The 22502-nt window shown below is 36.7% G+C and overlaps 1 protein-coding gene across 1 annotated transcript; it reads left to right on the top strand.

The window, feature by feature from the left end:
- Positions 1-347: 347 nt before the first annotated feature.
- On the top strand, positions 348-7415 carry LOC111399500 (eukaryotic translation initiation factor NCBP). The gene is made up of 6 exons (XM_023026854.1): positions 348-593; positions 5772-5867; positions 6028-6132; positions 6247-6324; positions 6868-6987; positions 7060-7415. Exons 1-6 carry the CDS (start codon positions 441-443, stop codon positions 7189-7191), a joined length of 684 nt encoding a protein of 227 aa, XP_022882622.1. The 5' UTR covers positions 348-440; the 3' UTR covers positions 7192-7415.
- The last annotated feature ends 15087 nt before the right edge of the window (positions 7416-22502 follow it).

Raw genomic sequence — 22502 nt, 5'->3', positions numbered from 1 at the left:
TATAAAATATTTTATTTTGTGAATCTACGGTTGAAAATGATTATATAAAAAGAGAGTGAAAATAATGGTGGTTAAATAGGGGCTTCATGAAGCGAACTATTTGCTCATTTAATTTTCAATTACAAAATGTCTAATAGAGAGATTTTTAGGAAGCAGTATTTCTGGTGGATGTTTTATGTAGTATTAAGTATATATGATGTATAAATATTTATGTAGTGTATATTATAAAATGTTTATAAATTAATAGGTAAACACCGTTTTCCCCCAAAAATGTATTCCACGGGAAAATGGGCTCAAACATACCGCAAATGGCCCACTGAGGAGCCCAACAAGCCGGATTGATCCCCCACCGTCATTCAATTATTCAATTCAACATACGGAGAAGGTGTAGACTGTGGATACTGCAAAATCTAGGGCTTGTGAGCTGAGAGCAAAGCTTAATGGAACTGGTAGCAGACAAGAAAGAGCAGGAGACAAACAACTCCGGCAACAATACCACTAATATTCAGCCTCTGCCGGGTGCCTCCGACAGAGAAATCGAAGACCGTGAACGCATCGCACTCGATCTCAAAGCAGGTCTTCATCCTCTCAAGGTTCGTATCTTATTTCTCTATTTCTTTCTATGCGTGGATGTGTGCAAATAGTACATATACGTATTCTATCTGAATAAAAGTATCCATGTCCATGTGTCTCTCGGAATTTCATTTATTGGTAGACATGGGGAATCGGTACCTATTCTTTTGCCTTTTATACGTTTCATATCATATTTTACGTATCGGTTTATATTATTACTCTTTGCATCGAAGAGTGTGTGAAATTTGTGATTATATGCTTATTAATCACGAGATTCGGATGGGTTCTTTTGGATGTTGGAGAAGAAGATTCAATGTATATGAAAGAGTATTATTCTGATATTTACCGGATTCAATTCCCACAAATTCTGGTCTGCATCCAAGTCTTTCTTCAAGTATGTATTTGTTTGTAAAGACAAATACGGTGAAGAAGAGAATAAATCTATATTGTGTGTTTACAAATGTCTCTAACTATACACATAAGAATCTCCACCTGCAAAACTGGTTCATATATATCATTTGTTCCTAGTTTGCTGAAATTATATCGTACGGATGCTGCTGCGGCAGTCTCTAAGCCAATTGCATAGTTAGTATGTCAGCTCATTGATTTACTGCACGAATATAAGGCACGCATAGAAGTCCATCCTCTATTTTTTCCTTGATGATATGTCAATCCACCTCAGCATGCTTTTGTCCTGTCTTGTTTCTGCATATTGCAAGCAATATATTAATTGATAGTTTGTTGCCAGCATAGAGCTTTATTGGTAACTTTAATTCAATCTTTAGCTCCGTAAGAAACCGTTTCAACATAATAGCTCTCAAATTTCTTGTGCTATTGCAATTAACTCTGCTAAAACACTACTTGCAACAAACCTGTTGCTATTGCTTCTTGTCTCCACATTACTAGGTTGCCCCCAAAAAATGCAATTTCCTGAAGTCGGTCTCGTATCACTCATATAGCCTGCCAGTCGGCGTTTGTGTATGTTTCAACATGCAAATGACTTCTTTCTTGAATAACTGGAGTTCTTTAGATCATGTTTTGAGAAGGAGCTAGTCAAGGCAATCCTGCAGTGAGATGCACGTACTGTGCTGAGGCATTAGTTATAGTACTTTACGATGAGGCTGGTGCCTCATTAATGAGGCGCACACTTCAATATACGCGCATCAAAGATCATGGGGCCTGTGCCTCAATTTTGTTCTACCGTTTACCTTTTTTCTCTCTTTAAATTTTTCATCCTTTTTAAGTCTTAAGCATGAGTTTCATATATGAAGGGGATTTCTAAATGGGCCCATCTTGTTCCTGAAAACAGAAAAAATGGGCCTATCAATTCTGTTATTGTGCGAATAAACAATAAAAAGCCTAAATGATCTACTATACTATCTCACGTCTCATCACTTTTAAGAAACAAGAGAACCTTCTTCCACAAGACTGCAAGATGGCACCGAACATTCTGAAACTTCCAGCAGATAAACAATTTTATTCACAATATTTTTCTTTTATTTCTAAGCCTATGTTTGCCCCCGTTTTTCAACAACACATTCTATTATAAAATAATGTTACACTTAAACCCAGATTTTTCTCTTACCTTTTATCCACACATTCTCCAACAAAACACTATTCTAAATACATTGTACCCAAAAAATGGGGCTCAAACAAGTGCTAAATATTTGTCTCCTCTTTCTATCTCTAATTTTAATTTTGGGAAAATTGCGGCAGAGGTCCCAAATGTTTCAATGTGTTGTAGAATATACCTTAACCTTTTATTTTTGCGGCCACAATCCCAAACCTTTCACTTTAACAGCCCTTGGAGTCCATCGGACAGAATCCGTCCAACATTCCGTTAGTCCACTCAATAATTCAAACTTTGACTCAACTTAACAAATTAAATGACGGGTAAAATGGTAAATTACCATTTTTTTTATAATAAAAGGATAATTATATCAAAAACGAATAAAATAAAAGAAATAAATGAATATGTTATTCATCTCCTTCAATCCCCACCCATCTAAGCACCCCCTCCCCGAATGCCCAAAACCAGAAAATCAATGTTGGCCATCTTCACTGGCCACTGACCCATTCTTCTCATCCAATGACCTATACTGAATGCCCACCAACTAGTTGTCTTTCTAATTCTCATTCTAATTTAATTTCATGGAACCCTCTTCAAAATCACCAGACATGGAACAATCTTTTTCCAAAATTTGTACATTCCATTTTCTGAAAAGTTCTTTGTTTAATTTCTTCATAACCTATTTCATTTGTATCCACAAAATCATTAAATTGGGTGCTGCCAGATCGAACGCGGCTAGAATTGGACCAAACTTCCACCAGTGTATGGAAGAAACATACAATTAAACACAATTACACATGCATCATTGTGTCTATATCTCTATATCCATTGTGTATTGAAGTGCAATTGTACAGAAAGGTTGTTTTGAAGTAAAAATCTGGGGACATTTTGGAAATTTGGATGGATAAATTTGGAAATATGCAAATCGGAGAATTTACAGAAATATATATATTTTTTAGAAGGCCTTGACATTTTTGGCAATTTTTGCTCTATTTACATGTGACCATGATTTTTGGCGTTTGTGGGGCCTAGCGGTTTAATGGTTGGTAGCCATAAGTTGACTATTTTGGTGTGTGTGGGTGTGTGTGTGTATATATATAATAGGTCAATGGCTGGTGCGATGTCTAGGCCGATGACCGTGGTCAGCACAGACTAATTTTCTGGTTTTTGTTTTAGGGATAGGTGGAGGTTGGAGGGGTGGGGATTGAGGAAGATGAATAGTGTATTCATTTATTTATTTTATTTTATTGGTTTTTGATATAATTATTTTCCTTAATTATAAAAAATGTAATTTACCATTTTACCTTGCACTTAATTTGTCAAGTTGAGTCAAAGTTTGAATTTTGAGTTGACTAACGGAATACTAGACGGATGTTGTCCAATGGACTTCGAGTGCCGTTAGAGCGAAAGGTTTGGGATTATAGCTACAAAAATAAAAGGTTAAGATATATTCTACAACAAATTGAAAGGTTTGGGGCTTTTTCTGCAATTTACCCTTTTAATTTTTTTTTTTTTTTGGTTCTCTATCTCTCTCTCTTTTTTTAATATCTGTCTCTATGATTTTAACTTTTTTTGTATTCTTGATTTTTTTTTTTAATTTATAGTTCATTATATTTTATATTTGTATTGTTTTAAAATAATTTTTGGACTTAATTTTTTTGGTGTGTGATGAGGCTTAGGCTTAATCAATAATCCGCCTTGAGGCTTACGCCGTGAAAATGCCTTTAGTACTGATTACTGCCTTTTTAAATATTGCTTCAGATACATGAGTATTCTATAATGACTTCTTGAAGTTCCACACATGAAAGCATGAATTGTCTAAGAATACTCGATGCAAAGGACGAATCTGGTCAAGTATGAGATTAGTAAATCCATTTGCCAGCCAGCTGCTGGTACATGTCGTTCTCTAGTTTGGCTCCTATTGTAGTTCCTCCATATTTATGGTTTGGTTTTATGGAATGATTATTTGGTTTGTGTCCCATACATATCAGACTCTCTATAAAATCTATTGGGATTAGAAGCTCCTGTCTTGAACCTTGCAACCGTCCTAGAGGAATACTTTCAAATGACCAAGATATTTGATCTTGAATTCTATAAATGGAAAGCCTAGAGTCCCTTTCGATTTCGTCATCTTCGCGACATTCCTTTCTCTTAGATAAATATCGTCATTGGTAACAACATATTTTACAAACCCTAAAATAATAGGGTGAGTTGGTGCCCAGCACTTCGTTCCAATTACTTTTAAAGGCTAAATCTTAGTTCAGCTATTTTGTACAAAATGTCTGGAGGTAGGCCTGGGCATATTTCGGGTTGGGTTGGTTTTGAGTCCAACTCGATACCAAAACCGAAAGCGAAATCAGAATTGATTTGATCGATTTGGGTAAATTTCAACCCAAACCAACCAGATCCAGCTGTTGAAATCGAACCAAACCAAATTGGTTTTGGTTGGTTTGGTTAATCAGTTTGAACATTGGTGGGAGTTAAAAAAATTGCCTATCTATTTTTGGATTTTTTCTACACATATTTTTTTCTGCGTAGTGCATATGGATAATTTATATAATGTAAATGGTAAATTATCAATTTTTCCAAAATCATCATATGTGTGTGTGTGTTTACATCCAATAGTTACAAACAAATAATTACACCAAAATGAGAGTAAGATTATAATTTAAATTTGAAGTTTACATCAAACACCTCTTCTTGTTTTCTTTTCTTTTGATATTTGGAGTTTTGGTAGAAAAATATAGATGATAAACAAATCATTTGAGGAAAATTTATATTTGTATTTTTATTATTTTGTTTTTTCATGTTTAAAAGATAAATTTTAAAATTTTAAAAAAATAAAAAATGTATTAGCGGGTTGTTTGCTTAAACCGAAACCAACCCGACTTTTTAATGGTTAAAATTAACCGAACCATACCTATTTTTTGGTTTAAACCAACCTAAACTTACCGAACTCAGTTTGGCTTGGTTGGTTTTTTTGGTATTTTTGCCTACCCTTGCCTGGAGGACTTTGGAATGTGAACGAAAAATTAAGGAAAAGGCCCCAAATTTTCTTCAACTGTAGTGTCTATCATCTTTCGCTCCATCTATTCACTTGTCTGTACCTCTAAAAGCTATTGTTGAAACAATTCATGGTAAAAAGGGTCTTCTATGTTTTCCTTGAGGCTCTGCTGTTGTGATTTAGTGTCCACTAATTTATTGTGCAAACACTAGGATGCTTTAATTATTTCTAGATGTTTTAGGATGACATTGTGGTGTGACTATTGGCTGTCGATAACTTTGAAAATTAATAAAACAATATCGGCAATGATCCAATCTGAATTCATTTTTTTCTCCCTTGAATTGCATGAGTACAGGTGAAATTTATGATTGATTATATTAAGGCTTCTGGATGGCTCTTTATTCTTTTCTTCCTGGACGTTTGTATAGCTTTTTGATTGTGATTTCAAGAAATCCATTATAAAGGTCTTTATGTTTGATTACATAGGAAGAAGGATATATTGTTGATGGTTTTTTACCTCTTAGAAAGATGCCTTTTGTCAATGTTGTTACCTAATTTTATGATGATGTCATATCCTTCTGTAATGATTATGATGAAACTTTCTTTCTTCGATGCGATTGTCAGCACAAATTTGTATTCTGGTACACTCGACGCACACCTGGAGTTAGAACGCAAACATCATATGAGGACAATATAAAGAAGATCATAGAATTTAGCACGGTGAGTTTTTCTCTTCAACGCAAATGTTTTAAAGATGTTAAAATTGGCCTAACTTTTAGCTTTTCACCTTCTGTGAGTTCTACTTAGAGATTTAGCATTACTTTTTATTACTTACGGGATTAATGCATTATTCTTACAGTTGAAAGTTGATTGATCATAGGTTGAAAGTTTCTGGGTCTGCTACTGCCATTTGGCTCGGCCCTCAACAATGCCAAGTCCAACTGATTTACATCTTTTCAAGGAGGGTATTCGTCCACTGTGGGAGGTATGATTTTGCAACTCGAGTCAGTGAATTGTTTTCTTCTTTCTTTCTTCTACTTTGTTTAGTTATTCTTTTAAAGACGAAATATTATTCTCATGTTATTTCTCTTTTTATCAGGATTCTGCCAACTGCAATGGTGGAAAATGGATTATTAGATTTAAAAAGTCTGTCTCAGGTCGCTTTTGGGAAGACCTGGTATGGCAAAAAGTTGCCCAATAATGTGATTTCATGTCATTCGGCTCCATGATATCATCCTTTTTCTTTTCATATGATTTCATGTCTTTCCCGTTCCCTGTCTACTTTCTGTTTTTTGGGTTGTTAGCCTCGATGTCAGTGAATGTTAATTGCCACAGAAACTTTGATGATAACTGTTTGTGGGGAAACTGAATTCTTCTATTATCTGTATGCAACTTCTTTGAACTTGTCTATCAATTTTACTAGAGCTAATAAAGTCTCACTGTCTGTGTGTTCGGAAGGGGATATGAAACTATTCTCTGCCCTTATATTGGGTGTACTCTAATGTTTACAGTATTCTCTAATATACTTGGATCGACTCAACTCGAAGTCCGATTACATACTTACCTGTGGTCGTCTACATGGACACTACTCTTCATTTTTCTGTCTTACTATCATAATTACATACATACTTGTGGTGCCGAAATCATGCATTGGGTGGGCAATGTTGATGTATTCTTTTTGGCTGTTGAGAATGTGAGCATCTGAAAATTTTGCATGCAGGTTCTAGCTCTAGTGGGAGACCAACTTGATTATGGCGATAACATTTGTGGTGCAGTATTAAGCATCCGTTTTAATGAGGACATACTGAGCGTGTGGAATCGCAATGCAAAGGATCACGAGGTGAGTAGTTTTTTCCAAGCCCTTGTTGTGTCTGCTTGACCAAGCTTAGCTGACTTTGGTTTGTTTTATCAGGCTGTAATGGCGCTGAGGGATGCTATCAAGCGACATCTTAAGCTTCCCCCCAGCTATGTAATGGAATACAAACCCCATGATGCTTCATTGCGTGACAACTCATCATATAGAAACACTTGGCTGAGAGGATAGAAAATTGCCCGATTGTGGGATCATAGGATGGTCATAATGGCAAACAGTTATACGTGTTTCAGAATCTCTTGATTCACACGTAGCACTTCTTTTCCTCCGAATGTGTTAGAATTTCTATGTTTGAATGGTTTTCGTTGACGGCATGGCTTTACCCTCTCTTTTACGTTTCTGTTTTTTGCCGCTAGTGTAATCATATCATATGTGATTTCCCATGCTTAAAGATATCTTTCATTCCACGTGGAACTTTGGTCTTGATCTACAGTCCGCACGGAGAAATCAAATTCTGCTTGACCTTCGTGGTGGATTAGTCAAAAGTGACCTCAAGCTCAGATCACAAGTCCTGGAGAGTTTATGCCAAAGGAATATGTTATTTGTACATAATGCGGTGTTTATGTTTATGACTGTGTTCATCCTATTCACATGGAGGGGAACTTACTTGGGATAAAATATATTTTGTTAAAAGTGGGTCTTTCTTAATGTGAGGGGGTAGACACCGTTGTAGCATCTTTCTTAATGTGAGGGGGTAGACACCGTTGTAGCATCACCCTTTGCCTAATATGCTTGAGGGTCTGCTAACAAGCTACAATGGTAAAACTGAATTTTTCATGTGCCAGAAAAATTAATCGGTTGCCTAGGCAAAGTAAATACAAGTCATAAAGCTCCATTATTCTTGTACCATCGGAGTCGGACACATTCTAATGAGATATCCCAACATGGGATCCAAACTATAGGATGTTTCATTTAAGATTAGCCTACTTTGATAGAGAGATCATAATCAAATTGAAATATTATAAGCATTTCTAGAAAGATGCCTCTTTCTTTGTCATTTGGATCGAGTGCGGACTAGTCGATGGAATCTATAAAGAATCGTATGTTAGAAGTAATGTCATAAAATGATACCATCAGCACTAGGTTCTTGTATAGTAGATCTCTTGTTGAAGAAGGTTGTTTCTATGAAATTACGACCCTTATATTTATATATTAAAAATTGAATCCTAATTTATATATTAAAAATGCTAAATTTCAAAATTATTTAAAAAAAAGGTATAACTTCATCGATCTATACCTGCTAATCTGTAATTGAAATCTCAGCAATCCCTGCAATGTAATAATTAAACAAAACATCTGGACCAGCCACTAATAGAACATGTTAACCATCTTTCAGGGGAAGGTCACCTGAACTATATTAATAAGATTCTTTTGAAAAAGAAACCAGAGAGAGAGAAATCTTGAAAAGCATCTTTTATGACCCACGTTTCTCGAAAAACTATAGCTGATAGGAGGGGTGAAATCGAGCCCTCTATCATCCACGACCACGGTGGGGAAATCACTACAAGCACTTTTGGTCCCTCATTCTTTGAGAAAGAGAGAGATCCTTTTGAGTTTGAATGTCTCATTTCAAAGAAACATCAAATTGGCTTTATTTCATCATATCCACCCATTTCCCCAAGTCCTTGAACTAACTGAATATCTAAATCAGAGATTCTTCAAATTGGTTGTCCTGAGTTGATCCATAGATTTCTCGATATACATGTTGGGAATTTACTTAAGATGCACTGCAGAATTTAAACAATATTTCAATTCCTACCAAGGATTTTTTTTACATTTATTTTTTATTTTTTGGGTTTGAAAAGAAATTGTCATAAAAATTATATATTTGTTGAATTTTGCAAATTCCTTTGCTTATCTTGCACACGTTCAATCACGATCTGCAATATATACAGTTGTCCAATTGTCTAGCATCCAATGAAAATTTATACAGGGATCAGGAATAAGGGAATTAGGATTTCTCTTTTCTTATACTAACTAGATAATAATTTTGTGTGTGTGTGTGTTTTATTATTATTATTATTATTATTTCTCAAATAATAGAAGTCCAAGTGGGCTTGGCCCGACACCTAAACTTAATTCGGTCCATATTTAATTAATTTAATTAATTAAACACAGTCCATTAATTAATTAATCTAATTAATTAATTAATTAGGGATAGTAATAAGTAACCTAATTTTTTAATTGTCGAATATTTGTCAATTAATTTATTTATATTTTTCATTTTTCTAATTCTTATTGTGTGTAACCCATTAAGTTTTCGATTATGATGCATAATGACATGAATCGTTATTTTGATCAAATCAAAAATAAGATAAATTAAAATACCCTTTTAATTTATAATTAATTCAGCTAAATTAATTAATTTACATTTGTCGTCCCAAATTGGCATCTAACATTGTGTTAGGGCAACACATGTGACGAAAAATGTCATGTGATATGATAATTAAACTTTTTTTTAATCGTGAAATTATAATCATTTCGTCATTATGATCCGATCAATTACGAGATATGGAGTATGTCAATCTTGATTACCGATAATATATTTCATTTCGCTATTAAGTCAATGTGAATTGAAAACTCCTTTTGACTTATGAGTACACTTTTGTTAAGAATTTTGTTATCAACTTAGCCGAATGAAATGTAGATAATAATATCTTGATATCTAAGAATGACGAATCCTCTATTGACTATTCACAACTTGTGAGATTAGCTATTTACTTCACAAGAATAAAATGCCACATGTAATGGTCTATCGTAATAACGGTATCCATATTTCATCATTACTTACGATTACGAATGTTTTAATATTCAATCATGCAATTTATATCTCACGACCACAATTTCTTGTAATTAACAAGTTATTAAAACTTGAATCTACGGACTTTTATTATTTAATTTATTAGAATATTAGTTCAAATAAATAATATATTTGCCATATATAAAATGTATCAATTATATATTAAAAGTGTTTATGTCTGAAATCGATTGGATCTAATGCATCTACTTACAAATTCCAACTTGCAATAGATCTAATTATTTAATCATTCATGTGTCTTATACCATAAGAGTCTACACGACGATCATATTTTTACTGCATCAACTCTTTGTAATATTATTTATGGGGGGAGCTCATTCTTTCTTTACGTCATTTCTTTATATTATTTCTTGAATGAGATGATACTGCCTAAACACATGTTTGAATCATTGATGAGACCTTAATATTGTCGCTTGCGCAACGGCTTTATTATTGTCATAATACAGAGGTATAGAATTAACATTGTTATGAGCTACTCTAAATTCATTAATGGACTTCTTGATACAAATTGTAACTCTTTGCTACTTTTGAATAAATGGTTTATTAGTCTTTTGCTATTGAATCAATGATTTTTCATGTTTGGAACATTTCCAACTAATTACTGTAACGCCTCAAAATTTTCAATTAAAAAAAAAAAACTCGAACTGTTACCAAATTTCTTATTTATTGTATAGATACAGAACGTAAATTCTTGTTTTTGAGGAAATAAAATACGCCTTGGAATTTTAAAAATTTGATAATTCGACTCAATGAATATAAAGGAGTAGTTAAACCAACATTTAAATTTAATTAAAATCATTCAACATCAATTTAAACAAAATACATATAAAATATGAATGTTGAAGCTACAAAAAAATGTGCAAATACTAAACTTGATAATGTTAAATGAAAGTCTAGTTATGAACGTGCTTAAAAATCATTTTTACTTTATAAACCATAAGTATCCACTCGTCCAATCTTCCATGAGTCCAGTAAGACTCGTTAGAATATGAAATATTGTAAAAGTGAGTATTTTAAATAAAACATCAATAAGATACGACGAATTTTTATTCAACATAACATAAATATAGACGAAACATTCATACCTAACATTCATAGATTTCGAACCACTGATCACGATAATAGATAGTTCAAGAAATTTCTTTAGAATTCCTACATTTCAAAGGATTTATTATAATTGGACCTGACGATCTATCCCTAATGATTTAACATAAAAGTTGACATTGGAGTCTTAAGATATTGAATGAAATCATAATATAGATATCATGGAGATTAAAATTCAATCACTGTACTTAAGTATCTTACGTTAATTAAAAATATGAAATTTGACAAGAATTTGAAAAAAAAAAAAATTTCCTTTCTGCATTGATTTGAAGAATGGCAAAATATATAGAGTTGTGTATATTCAGGAACTATGTGTTAAGTATATATATAAAGCAAATGTGATTGATGAGTGGGTAAAAGAAAATGGTTAAGTAATTGAGAAAAACCATCACTTGTTTTCATAACTTACACACACGTACACCACTAACAAATATCAAAACAAAACAAAACAAAACAAAAGACTGGTTATTTTAACAATATGTGAAGTCTCCATACATTTTTCAACCAATCAATGCAAAGGAAATTAAGAATTGATATATTATCAAGTGACTCCATAAATTTCATTTCAACCACAATAACTTGACATAATGCGTTTGTTTGCTAAGAAAGTGCAAATCGCAAGTGCATGGGTCGCGTTCAAGTAATAAAGTAAACTTTTTGAGTTTGAATTATTGATTTTTCGAATAATGTTTACTTTAGATTACACAAATTTAATCAATAAAAACAAACAAACAATACAGATTTGGTTTTGGAAAATAAAGAAAATTAAATAAAAATCAACAAAAGTAAGAAAACATAAATACTTGGAAATTTTGGAACAAAACATGTTTGAGATTCATGGTTTCACTTAGCCGTCGCCTAATTAATTTCTCAACAAGCCAATTAATAAATTACTTGTTTACCATGTTAGACCCGATATTTCAATTACAGCTAATTACTTTTCTCGAGCGAAATTAACCTTTGACCCGATTGTTTAACCTACTATAACTCTATGTCAATTAAAACCAAATGATGCTACCAAAAATCTGCACCTGCTGATTTCCTGAAACTTGAGGACTGCAAATGAGCACCAGCATAGTCTTCCAGTACCTGAAACAAAAGCAACGAAGTGTGCTCTCATTGCCCTTCCGATGCTTAAGTCAAAAAGAGAATTTTTGCAAAATAAACTGAAAATAATGAAAAACGTACCTAAATAATAGGAGGGAGCATCATATTTATAGATATAGGTGGTGCACTCCTAGTAGGATTAGTTTAGTTGAGCATCCTTATCTGAAAGAGTCCTATTCGGTACGGATATTGAACTTATATTGTGACTACAATCCTAATCGCCATAGTAACATCGTCGAGTTAGAGTTCCATCAGGTTTATAAGGCTTGGTCAAGGAGTTTGGGTGAGATTAGAATTCTTATAGGGCTATAACTTCTTTGAGTATGAATAGGATGGGCATCGAGACGAAGCGTAAGGTGAAAATCGAGGACATGATCCCAAGCACGTTAAGACGTGTATTATGTAATTATGGGAACTAGTCATCGATCAATTACACCCGGACTGTATATATCCCGAGGACTCAGAGGCTCATGTACTCCAAGCAAGCGTCAAAAGTCCTCGGGTGATTGAAGAATAATGTCCTCATCACTGGCCCCTATGCATTTGTTTTTAAAAGGCTCGAGTTTTGGGAGGATGCATAGTAGATTGGGAAGCTATTTGAATACTAATGTAGTCGAATCTTTGCAAAGTGTTAGGGTTACCACATAAAACATTACGCCATGTAGATGTTGAATGCTCGGGTGTATGAAAAGCGATTTAAAGAGGTGTCGTGAATGTTCGACATGTGGTGTGATCCAACAACGAGGATGGAAACCTTTGGACTTCCCCATCCACCCCTATAAATACCTCATTTACCATTCATTTTTCACTTTTTTACTTATTGTAAATTTTCTTCCGCAATATTGAGCTCGAGCATTTTCCTTAGAAAATACCTTGGGGGCATTGAGTGATTTGAGGTAAGGTTCGGACCTTGATATATTTTATTTTTTGTAGTGATGTCGAGTAGTGAGAGTGAGCATGACTCTGGGAGTTCGAGTGGTGGTAAGGATATAGGAACCTCGATAATACCTATAGATGCCCGACCTAGGGGGCAGTATAACGTCAAAATTTAGGTTTCCAGATGAGCCTTGTAGATTTAAGAAGCACCTGGCCATAACAGCAGCTCGAGAGTTCGGGCTAATGCCAAATAGTGAAATTAGGTTGCCTAATCCAGACGACAAGACGGTGTAGGCTTGGGAGGGAAAGTTTGTTATTTTCTGGGACACCCTAAAGGCCTGATTTAGGTAGTCCTTGCACCCTTTCTTCATAGGTTTATTGGTCAAGTACTGCACGTGCCTGGGGTAATTAGTGCCCAATGCCTGGAGGATACTCATAGACTTCTTTATAGCTTGTAGATATCTAAGCATAACACCTTACACCAATCTGTGTCGCATGTGTTTGAACTCAAGCAGCATCCCAAATTTTCATGCTTCGTCTATCTATCAACTCGAGGGGGTTCAGGGTTACGAACACGCCTAGTTCGTTAAAGGGGTGGAAGGATAGGTGGTTTTATGTTATTCCTTAAGTGGTCGATCTCTCTTTCTGGTCGAGATATGGCTTTCCGAACATGGCCAAATTTTGTGAGGGTTAGGCATATTTTGAGTCTTTAGATCGTCATAAACAAATGCTCGAGGATCTTGATCCTTTGGTACTGATTATGAAAGATATCCATGGGGATGATGTGTTAGACCTCGTAGGCATCTCAGATGTCGATGGTAGGATATTCCTCATTTGTATTAGATTTTATCTTGACCTTGTCATCATTCTAATCACTTACGCATTTTTGTAGAATATCTTTTGATCCTTCTGCTTTGAGGAGGCATGTGAATGCTAAGGCCAAGGCTCTTCAGCCTAGCGCCCCGACCAAAGGAAAGAAAAGGCCGAGGGCTTCAAGGCCTGACCATAGAGTGAAGGGACCCGAAAAGTCCTCACAGCCTCGACCTATGGCTCAGTCTCGACCTATGATACATACTTGTACTTCGCCACGTCAGTAGCCTTTTTCTCCATGGGTCTTGCCTCTACGACGTATACCTGAAATTGTCGATCTCGAGGAAGACAGCATCCCTCCCATGGCCTTAGTTATCGAGGACTTTCGAATGTTGCTACCTCGGCCTAAGCATAATGGCAAAATACAGGGGGACGACGGGTTCAACGAGGGGCATGAAGGCCATCGAGCTTCTCACACTGAAGGTAAGTCTCAGTCTCTTAATGTACTAATTTGTTTCAAGTTATTTTCCCGACCTTACACTCGTTATTTTGTGCATTCAGACCCTTAGTGTTGCTCAATGGCTTTTCTTCCAAGTAATGGACGAGTCCGGTAAGATGGCCGTGCTCGTAGAATTTGTCGAGCTTTGAGACAAGAGAATTGCTGACCTGTAGGCCAAGCTTGAGCTTTTATTGAAAGAGTGTGAGATACTACAGTTGAGGCTCGAAAAGCTCAAGAAAAGATGGAGGCACCAAAGGATGAGGTTGCGGATGCAAAGCTGGAGCTTAAGCAGAAGAGTAAAAAGTACAAGACTGGGCTTGCTAAAGCTCGAGATCGAGCTTGGGATGGGTTCAAATTCTACAAGGAATGTGACAAGCTCAAAGCAAAGTACGCGTCAAGGGGATGGTCTTAAGTCTGTGCCCGGCATCGTAGAGAGCCTCGAGCTTTCGGAGGAAAAGGATTCGGTGGCTGATGAAGAGGACAATGGTGATGACGTCAAGTGCGATGTCATGGGTTAGGCCTCAGAGCCTGATGATTAAGAGTAGTGCCCTCACCCTGAACTTTGTACCCTCGAGCTTGTTTGTTGTAAAACAACCTACGTACAATGCTCGACCACTAATGACGAGCCTTTTTGTTAAATAAATGACATTTTTTAAATTAATCCAAGTATTTGCTCCGACCATATGTGTGGGCATTTTTTGAATGAATGATTGATTTAAGACTATGTCCTTTCATGTCTTTTTTTGTTATACATCTATCTCGAGGACTGAATTGTAACATTTGACCATTGTAATTCAAGTAATATGCTTGACCACTATATTGAACCTAATATACTTAGCTCAATGATTAAGCCAAGGTCTCATAGGAATTAAGCCCGCGGACTGAACTCCCACGAAAAATTATGCTCAACCATTATGTTGAATTTAATGAGAGAGATTAAACTCGAGCTTAAGGTCAGCTTTTAGCAATAGGTCAAAATCAATTAAAAGTTCCATTTCGACCCCAAGCATTTGACTACTATTAGATTTAAAGAGAAACCCGAGGTCTATGAGGAGTCATTATCCCGAGCTATGCCTGGGTGATTTTAACTGCTTTCAAGCACTTGATGGCTTGGGTTGTCATATGCTTGGGTATTTTTACTTGTGTTGTTTAAAAATGTTCTAGGTCACTTGCACTGACAAGGTTTTTAGGTATTTGCATAGGGCAAGGCTTTGAATTGCTTGCACGGGGTAAGGCTTTGATATGCTTGCACTAGGCAAGACTTTTGTCATCCATGGCTGAAGGAGAACTTTTATTAAGCTTGACACACTAAAAAATAAAGATTGACATTCTAAAAATAATGATGGAAACACAAGCCCAACAAACTAAAAATGAAGATGGGCATGTAGGCTTGACAAACTAAAATAAAGATGGGCACGTAGGTCGGACTCTAAAAATAAGACAAAAGAGATAGACTACATGGTGGACTACTTATAGTAAATCTTCAAGTTATCTGCGTTCCATAGTCTTGAGAGTAGTCTTCCTAAAATATCTCTTAGGCTGTATGTACCTCCTAGGAGCTGTTGTATGACTTCGAAAGGCCCTTCCCAAATTGGCCCAAGTTTACCTGAGGCAGGCATGACCTGTAGCTTCAGCCCTCTTCAACACAAGATCCCCGAATCTGAACCTCCAACATTTAACTTTCTCATTGAAATATCTCACTGCTTTATTATGGTAAAAGGCCATTCCTAAGGCTGTCTAATCACGAACTTCTTCTAGGAGTCAAGGTGTTTTGTAGTGTGTTCTGAGGTCTTAGGCTCAAGCCTTCTTTGGCTAGGTAACCTGATTTCCACCGGGATGGTATCTTCTGTACCAAAAGCTAACATAAAGGGGGTCTCACCTGTGGCAGTCTTGTGAGATGTTCTGTATGTCCAAAGTAAGGAGGGCAACTCTTCTAACCAAGCACCTCTAGCATCTTCTATCCTTGTTCGAAGATCTTGCAAGATACTCTGGTTGGTTACTTTGGCCAAGCCATTACTTTGAGGGTGTGAAACTGACATCAAATCGTGGTCAATCCCTAGATTGGAGCAAAAATCCCTAAATTGTGCATTATCAAACTGTCTGCTATTGTCAGCTATGAGGACTTTCGATATCCCGAACCTGCAGATAATAGACTTTCAAATGAAAGTTCTTAACTTAGGCTCTGAGATTGTTACCAAAGGCTGGGCCTCCACCCAGTTGGTAAGATATTCTACTGCTACTGCCACAAATTTCAATTGTCCCCCTTGTTATTGGAAGGGGCCTGAGGATGTCAACACACCATTGTTCAAATGAGACCGAATAACTAAGGCTAATGAGGTCCTCTATAGGAGAATGGATGGTATTGACAAATCTCTGACATTTATCACACTTCTTGATGTATTCCAAGGCATCCTTTTCATTGTAGGCCAATAATATCCATACCTTATGAGTTTGAAAGCCAATGCCTGAGATCTTTGATGGTTCTCACACACACCTTCATGAACTTTAGTCGGGGCCTAGGATGGCTCCGAGGGTTTAAGGCATCTGAGGTATAAAAGTGTGGGAGTTCATCGAAATAAGACACATCTAATCATATAGTACCTTGGTGCTTTTGATCAAATGCTCTTCACTGCTTGAGGATTTTCTAGGAGATTCCCACTGACTATGAAGTCCACTATCGGGTCCATCCACAATGACTGATGGTCAATGTCCATGACGCTAATGGTTTGATTGATGCTAGGCTCAGTCATAATTTTGATGTGGACTATCCTGTTAAGCTCATCTATCCCCCATGAACACCGCCTAAACAAGGTGTCAGCCTTATAGTTATTAGCTCGAGCAATCTTTCCAATTTCACAACTCTTGAATTGTCGTCGAAGGTAGTAAACTTTCAAACAATATAAGCTCATTTTTTCATCCTTCTTCTCAAATGTACTTTCAATCTGGGCACCACAAGCTGAGAATTGCTAAAAATTCTGATTTATTCGAGCTCAAGATTGATGGCGATCTCCATAGCAATGACAGCGGCTTCATATTCCACTTTATTGCCGATGGTCTCAACTTCAAATCTAAGCGCACATTTAAATGTCTGTGAGCTTGTCCCGGCTTATGATAATGATCCTTGCACCTGAGCCTGATGAGTTGGATGCTCCATCAACAAAAATTTTCCACGTGCCAAGGATGCTTGAGCTATTTCCTGGCCCCCAAGGCCTTGGGGTAAGTTCTGCAATGAAATCAACTAAGGCTTGTACTTTAATAGATGGTCGGGTTTGAACTTAATGTCAAATTTTCCAAGTTCAATTGCTCACTTTAGTAACCTGCCCGAGATGTTTGGTTTTTGGAGTATATGCTTGAGAGGGTGATTAGAAAGCACAATGATAGGGTGAGATTGGAAATATTATCGAAGTTTTCGTGCTGCTACTATCAAGGCAAGGGCTAGCTGTTCAGCTAAAGTGTATTTAATCTCTGTATCAAGTAAGACCTTGCTCACATAATAGATGTGTTGCTAGACCTTATTGACGTCTTTCACCATCACACCACTCACTGCATTCTGGGAAACAGCCAAGTATAGAAATAGGATATCTTCGACCTCGGGTTTTGTAAGGATGCTGGAGATGCCAATGTTTGCTTGAGCTCTTGAAAAGCGACACACTCCTCATTCCAATTAAAGTGTCGATTATCTCTGAGAACCTTGAAGAAAGGGAAACACCTATCTACTATTCGAGACGTGAACTTGTTTAAGGCGGCGATGCGGCCAGTCAACTTCTGAACCTCTTTTTTACTCCTTGGTGATTCCATTGTAGCCAAGACTTGAATCTTATCGAGGTTTGCCTCAATCCCTTAATGAATGATCATGAAGTCCTAGATCTTTCACGATGCTATGCCAAATATGTACTTCTTTGGGTTGAGCTTCATCTTATACTTTTGTAGGCTGGCGAACATCTCGTCGAGGTCGGTAATGTGTTGCTCCTCCTTCTTGCTTTTAACCACTATGTTATCAACATAGGCCTCAACATTTTTCCCTATCAATTTGGCAAAGACTATGTTGAAGAGCTTCTGATACGTTACCCCAACATTTTTCAACCCAAACAGCATGACCCTATAACAACATATGGCAGAATCAACCATGAAACACGTCTTCTCCTAGTTTTCCTCGGCTATAAGAATCTGATGATACCCGAAATGTATCAAGAAAGCTATACAACTTATGTCCCGACGTACTATCCATGAGATTGTCAATCCAAGAGAGTGGGTAACTGTCTTGAGGACATGCCTTATTGAGGTCAGTGAAATCAATGCATACTCTGGACAACATTTGCCAGCCAATCGGGGTTTGAACTCAGCTCTGACAAGTTTACTAACCTCTTCTCGAATGACCTCTCACCTTTCTGGTGCAAACTGCTGCCTCTTTTGCTTAACTGGTTTGGCCCCTGGACTTATGTTAAGTTTATAGACTGCAACTTTTGGATCTATACCTAGTATATCCTCAACCTTCCATGCAAAAACATCAATATTGCGAGACAGATAACTGATGAGCTCAATCGTGAGGCTGGTGTTGAGATCTCAACGTATCGTCACCTTTCTCCTCGCGCTAGCTCGACCATCTCCAATTTCTCAACCAGAACAAGTTCGTCTCGATGCTCGAGCTCAAGGCCCGGCACTAAATTTTATGACATCGACATTTATTCCCTGGACGCTAGTAACATAGCACTGTATTGCAGCTGTCTGTCTCCTCGTACCAGTCCAACGCTAGGACCTATTGAAAGCTTCATGGTAAGGTGAAAAGTAGATACGATGGCTTGGATCTTGTTGAGTAGCGGCCTTCCTAAAAAAGCATTGTAAGCCATAGGAGTGCGAATTACCTGGAAGGGCGTGATCTCTATCACCTGTGCTTTATCAAAACCTAATGTAAGTGGAAGCTTGATGACACCTTCCGAGACAATGACACCACTACCAAAACCCTGAAGATGAGTTCTAATTGCCTTGAGTTGGCTGGCCAAGATCTCCATCTTTGTGAAAGTCTCATGAGAGAGTATGTTTGTTGCACTCTTATTGTCGATCAAAATCCTCTTTACCTCAAAATTGGCCACAACTGTAGAGATAATCAAGACATCGTCATGAGGATACAATACTTCCTCCAAATCCTTTGCCCCAAAAGTAACGCCTTTGAGCCTATCATGGAATTCCTTTGAAGGATGAGCATACTATTGGGCATACTGCTTCCACCCGTTATTTGTATCTCCTCTAGATGATGCTATGCCTCTGATGATGATATTAATGGTTCTTGTTGTGGGCTGATTGCTGCCTTCAACTTTGGGCTCTTTCTTTCTATCTCGGTCATTTCTCGGGTATTTATCATGACCAACGTAATTACTTAAGAATCGTCATTTAATAAGGGCCTCGATTTCCCATTGTAGGGCCTTGCAATCTTCTGTGGTACGCTCATGATCCCAGTAGAACTCACAATACTTGCTCATGTCCCTGGCATTAGGAGGCGACTTCATTCTTGGAGGACATTTCAACTCTTTCATATCCTTGATCGTCATCAAAATATTAGCCTTGGAAGTGTTCAACTAGGTAAGGGGCATTGGTGGCACTTCATTTCTATGCTTATCTCGAGGATGCTTTTGTTAGGGATTTGAATCGTGCTGTCTCTTATGCTTGACTTTTTCGTAGGATGGACCGACCTTCATCGAATTTAACGTTTCCTCAATGTTAATGTACTTTCAAATCAGATAAAGAGCCCGATCAATGTCTGCAGCAGTGTCTTTGATAAGGATATCTTCAGTGCCTCACGCCTTATGGCATATGTGAGGGTGAAAACTGCTGTTGTAATATAAAGGTCTGATATTTGGAGCCTTTTTTTGTTAAACCTTATCATGATGCTACATGGGATTTTATTCTGTCCTTGATGAAGCTACATAACAAAGGCTGTTATTTTCCTGATTCACTTGCTATTTGTAAAAAAAGCAAAGAATTTATCGACCAAGTCTGAGGATGAGGCTATGGAATTGGGCTTTAATGTTGAGAACCAATCCTTAGCATCATTTGTTAATGTTTGTGGGAAGGCCTTGCATATCACCTGATCCGGTGTAACTTGCATATTCATCACTTCAATATACACATTGAGATGGTTGATAGGGGTCAATCGTTCCATCATACTCTTTAATGCGGGAATATTTGAATCTATCAAGCAAAGGGTATGATAGTATCTCTAGCGTAAACGGAGTGTTGGTGGTAAAATAAGTTGACCCTCGAGTATTCTGAAACAAACTAATTTTATTTCTTCTTGAATGATCCGAGCAATCTCACTAGAACCCATGGTCACTGATCTTGAGCCTGAGGCCACGTTCGGGATGCCTGAAGTTCCTATCCCACCATCACTAGTAGTGGGGTTTGGTGATCGGGCTCGAGCATTATTCATAAAACCTTCCTAATTTGTCGACGTCGGTGACGGATGTGAATTTCTTGGACTTAGCAGCTGAGTTAACGTGGCTATTTGTTGACATAGCTTTTAAAGGCTCCAACCGTGACGATTGCTGGCTGGGACGTAAGTAAATTAATGACTCTTCTTGAGGAAAAGGTTGATCTTCAGGAGGATGAGGGTTGGGAACGGATGGGCTTACTGGAGGAAGACCTGATCGTGTGTTAACTATGGCTCTAAAATTTATCTCCTTGAGAGTATTTAACAAATGATATCTAGTTAAGTTAAACTATTTCGGCTCTTCACTCATTGTCTCCCTCGAAACAGAAGAGTTGGTTGTTAATGATGGAAAAAACATTTTCAACTCCAGAAATATAATATCCATGGTAATGTAGGTCCATTTAGTAGAGGAATCATACCAGTGGTGCCCATATTGATGGACATCGTATCTTAAGAAAAGATGCTAAAGCACACAGGGGTCGAGCTTAATCATTTATTCCTGTGAAGATGGACAAATGCCATACATCCAAAAACCTTAGGCAGAAGCATTAAGGCCATTGATAGGTAAACAAAAACGGAGAAGGCCTGGAGAGGAGTCTTGAAATTTAAGATTCCACAATTAGAATTTCCTACAATCACTCTACTTACGTCAATAGTTTGTATCAAGATCAACATGCGTTGTTCTGTTATGTTCTAGGTTATTTTCAATGTCAATTATTAACGTGTTTTCACATAAGAGCATCATAGGTTTCTTTCAAAGTTGAGCTCACTTAAGAGAATTCTGAGCCATGTAAGCTTTGTAGTTGTACAATAGAAGGCATGATGCTCAGCTTCTGTACTAGGCAAATTACCGTACTCTGCTTCTTGCTCATCCAAGTCATCAAATTTCCTTCAACAAATGACACATCCGAAAGTTAGCTTTCTATCCAATACGAATCCTACAAAATTAGAGTCTACGTAGCCAAATTAACTAGATGTCCAACTCTAGAGAACATAATGCCTTTGTCCCGAGAGGACTTTATATAAACCAAGATGTGGTTAATTGCATTCATGTGAGTAAGAATATCAATCTTTCCACTAATATTTGATACCTCTCTTTATTAGTTATAATTTGATAAGTATATATAGACTAGGATTCATCTAAATGGGCGTATCTATGAATATATAAGATTAGTTGTCAATGTTAGCTAATAGATCTCCAATATACTTCTATTGAGACTTAAAGAGTCATTACTTGGACCAAAAGAACTCGGTGCCTAAGATGTATTCTAGAATCCTCAAGTCCTTCATTTTAAATTCATTGGCTAGATTGCTTTGAAGTTCCTATATTTAATTGAGATTACTTCTTATAGCAATCATATCATCAACACAAACAATAAGCAAATTAATGTCATCATTGTCTCTCTTATAGAACAAGATGTGATCTTCCAAAGATTTATTGAAACCATATTCCTTTATTGAGCAGCTAAATCTCTGAAACCATGCCCTTAGTTTTAGCCTAAACACGTCTTCTTCAATTTTTGTACCTTACCTTCTTTCAGTGTAAACTTTAGAAGAAGATCCATGCATGCCTTCTTTATCATATCATTGTAAAGGAATGCATTCTTTATATCATAGCAAAGGAATGTATTCTTCACATCAAATTATCTTAAGGTTAGTCTAGGTTGGTCTTGAAAGGGAACAATTCTAACAGTGGTCATTTTAGCTACATGGACAAATGTTTCTTGGTAGTCAATCTCCTGTATCCTTTCACGAATCGCCTAGTATTGTTCATATCAATTGTCCCATCTGACTTGTTCTTTATAGAGAATAGCCACATATAGCCTATTGCCTTTTTTTTTTCC

This window comes from Olea europaea, chromosome 9 (assembly GCF_002742605.1).
Source record: "Olea europaea var. sylvestris chromosome 9, O_europaea_v1, whole genome shotgun sequence".
NCBI lineage: Eukaryota > Viridiplantae > Streptophyta > Magnoliopsida > Lamiales > Oleaceae > Olea > Olea europaea.
This window is presented reverse-complemented; position numbering and strand designations above follow the sequence as displayed.

Coding starts and splice junctions, on each gene's coding strand:
- LOC111399500 (XM_023026854.1), top strand. CDS start 441: ATGGAACTGGTAGCAGACAAGAAAGAGCAGGAGACAAACAACTCCGGC. Junction 594..5,771: donor CAGGTCTTCATCCTCTCAAG/GTTCGTATCTTA, acceptor TGCGATTGTCAG/CACAAATTTGTATTCTGGTA. Junction 6,988..7,059: donor GCAATGCAAAGGATCACGAG/GTGAGTAGTTTT, acceptor TTGTTTTATCAG/GCTGTAATGGCGCTGAGGGA.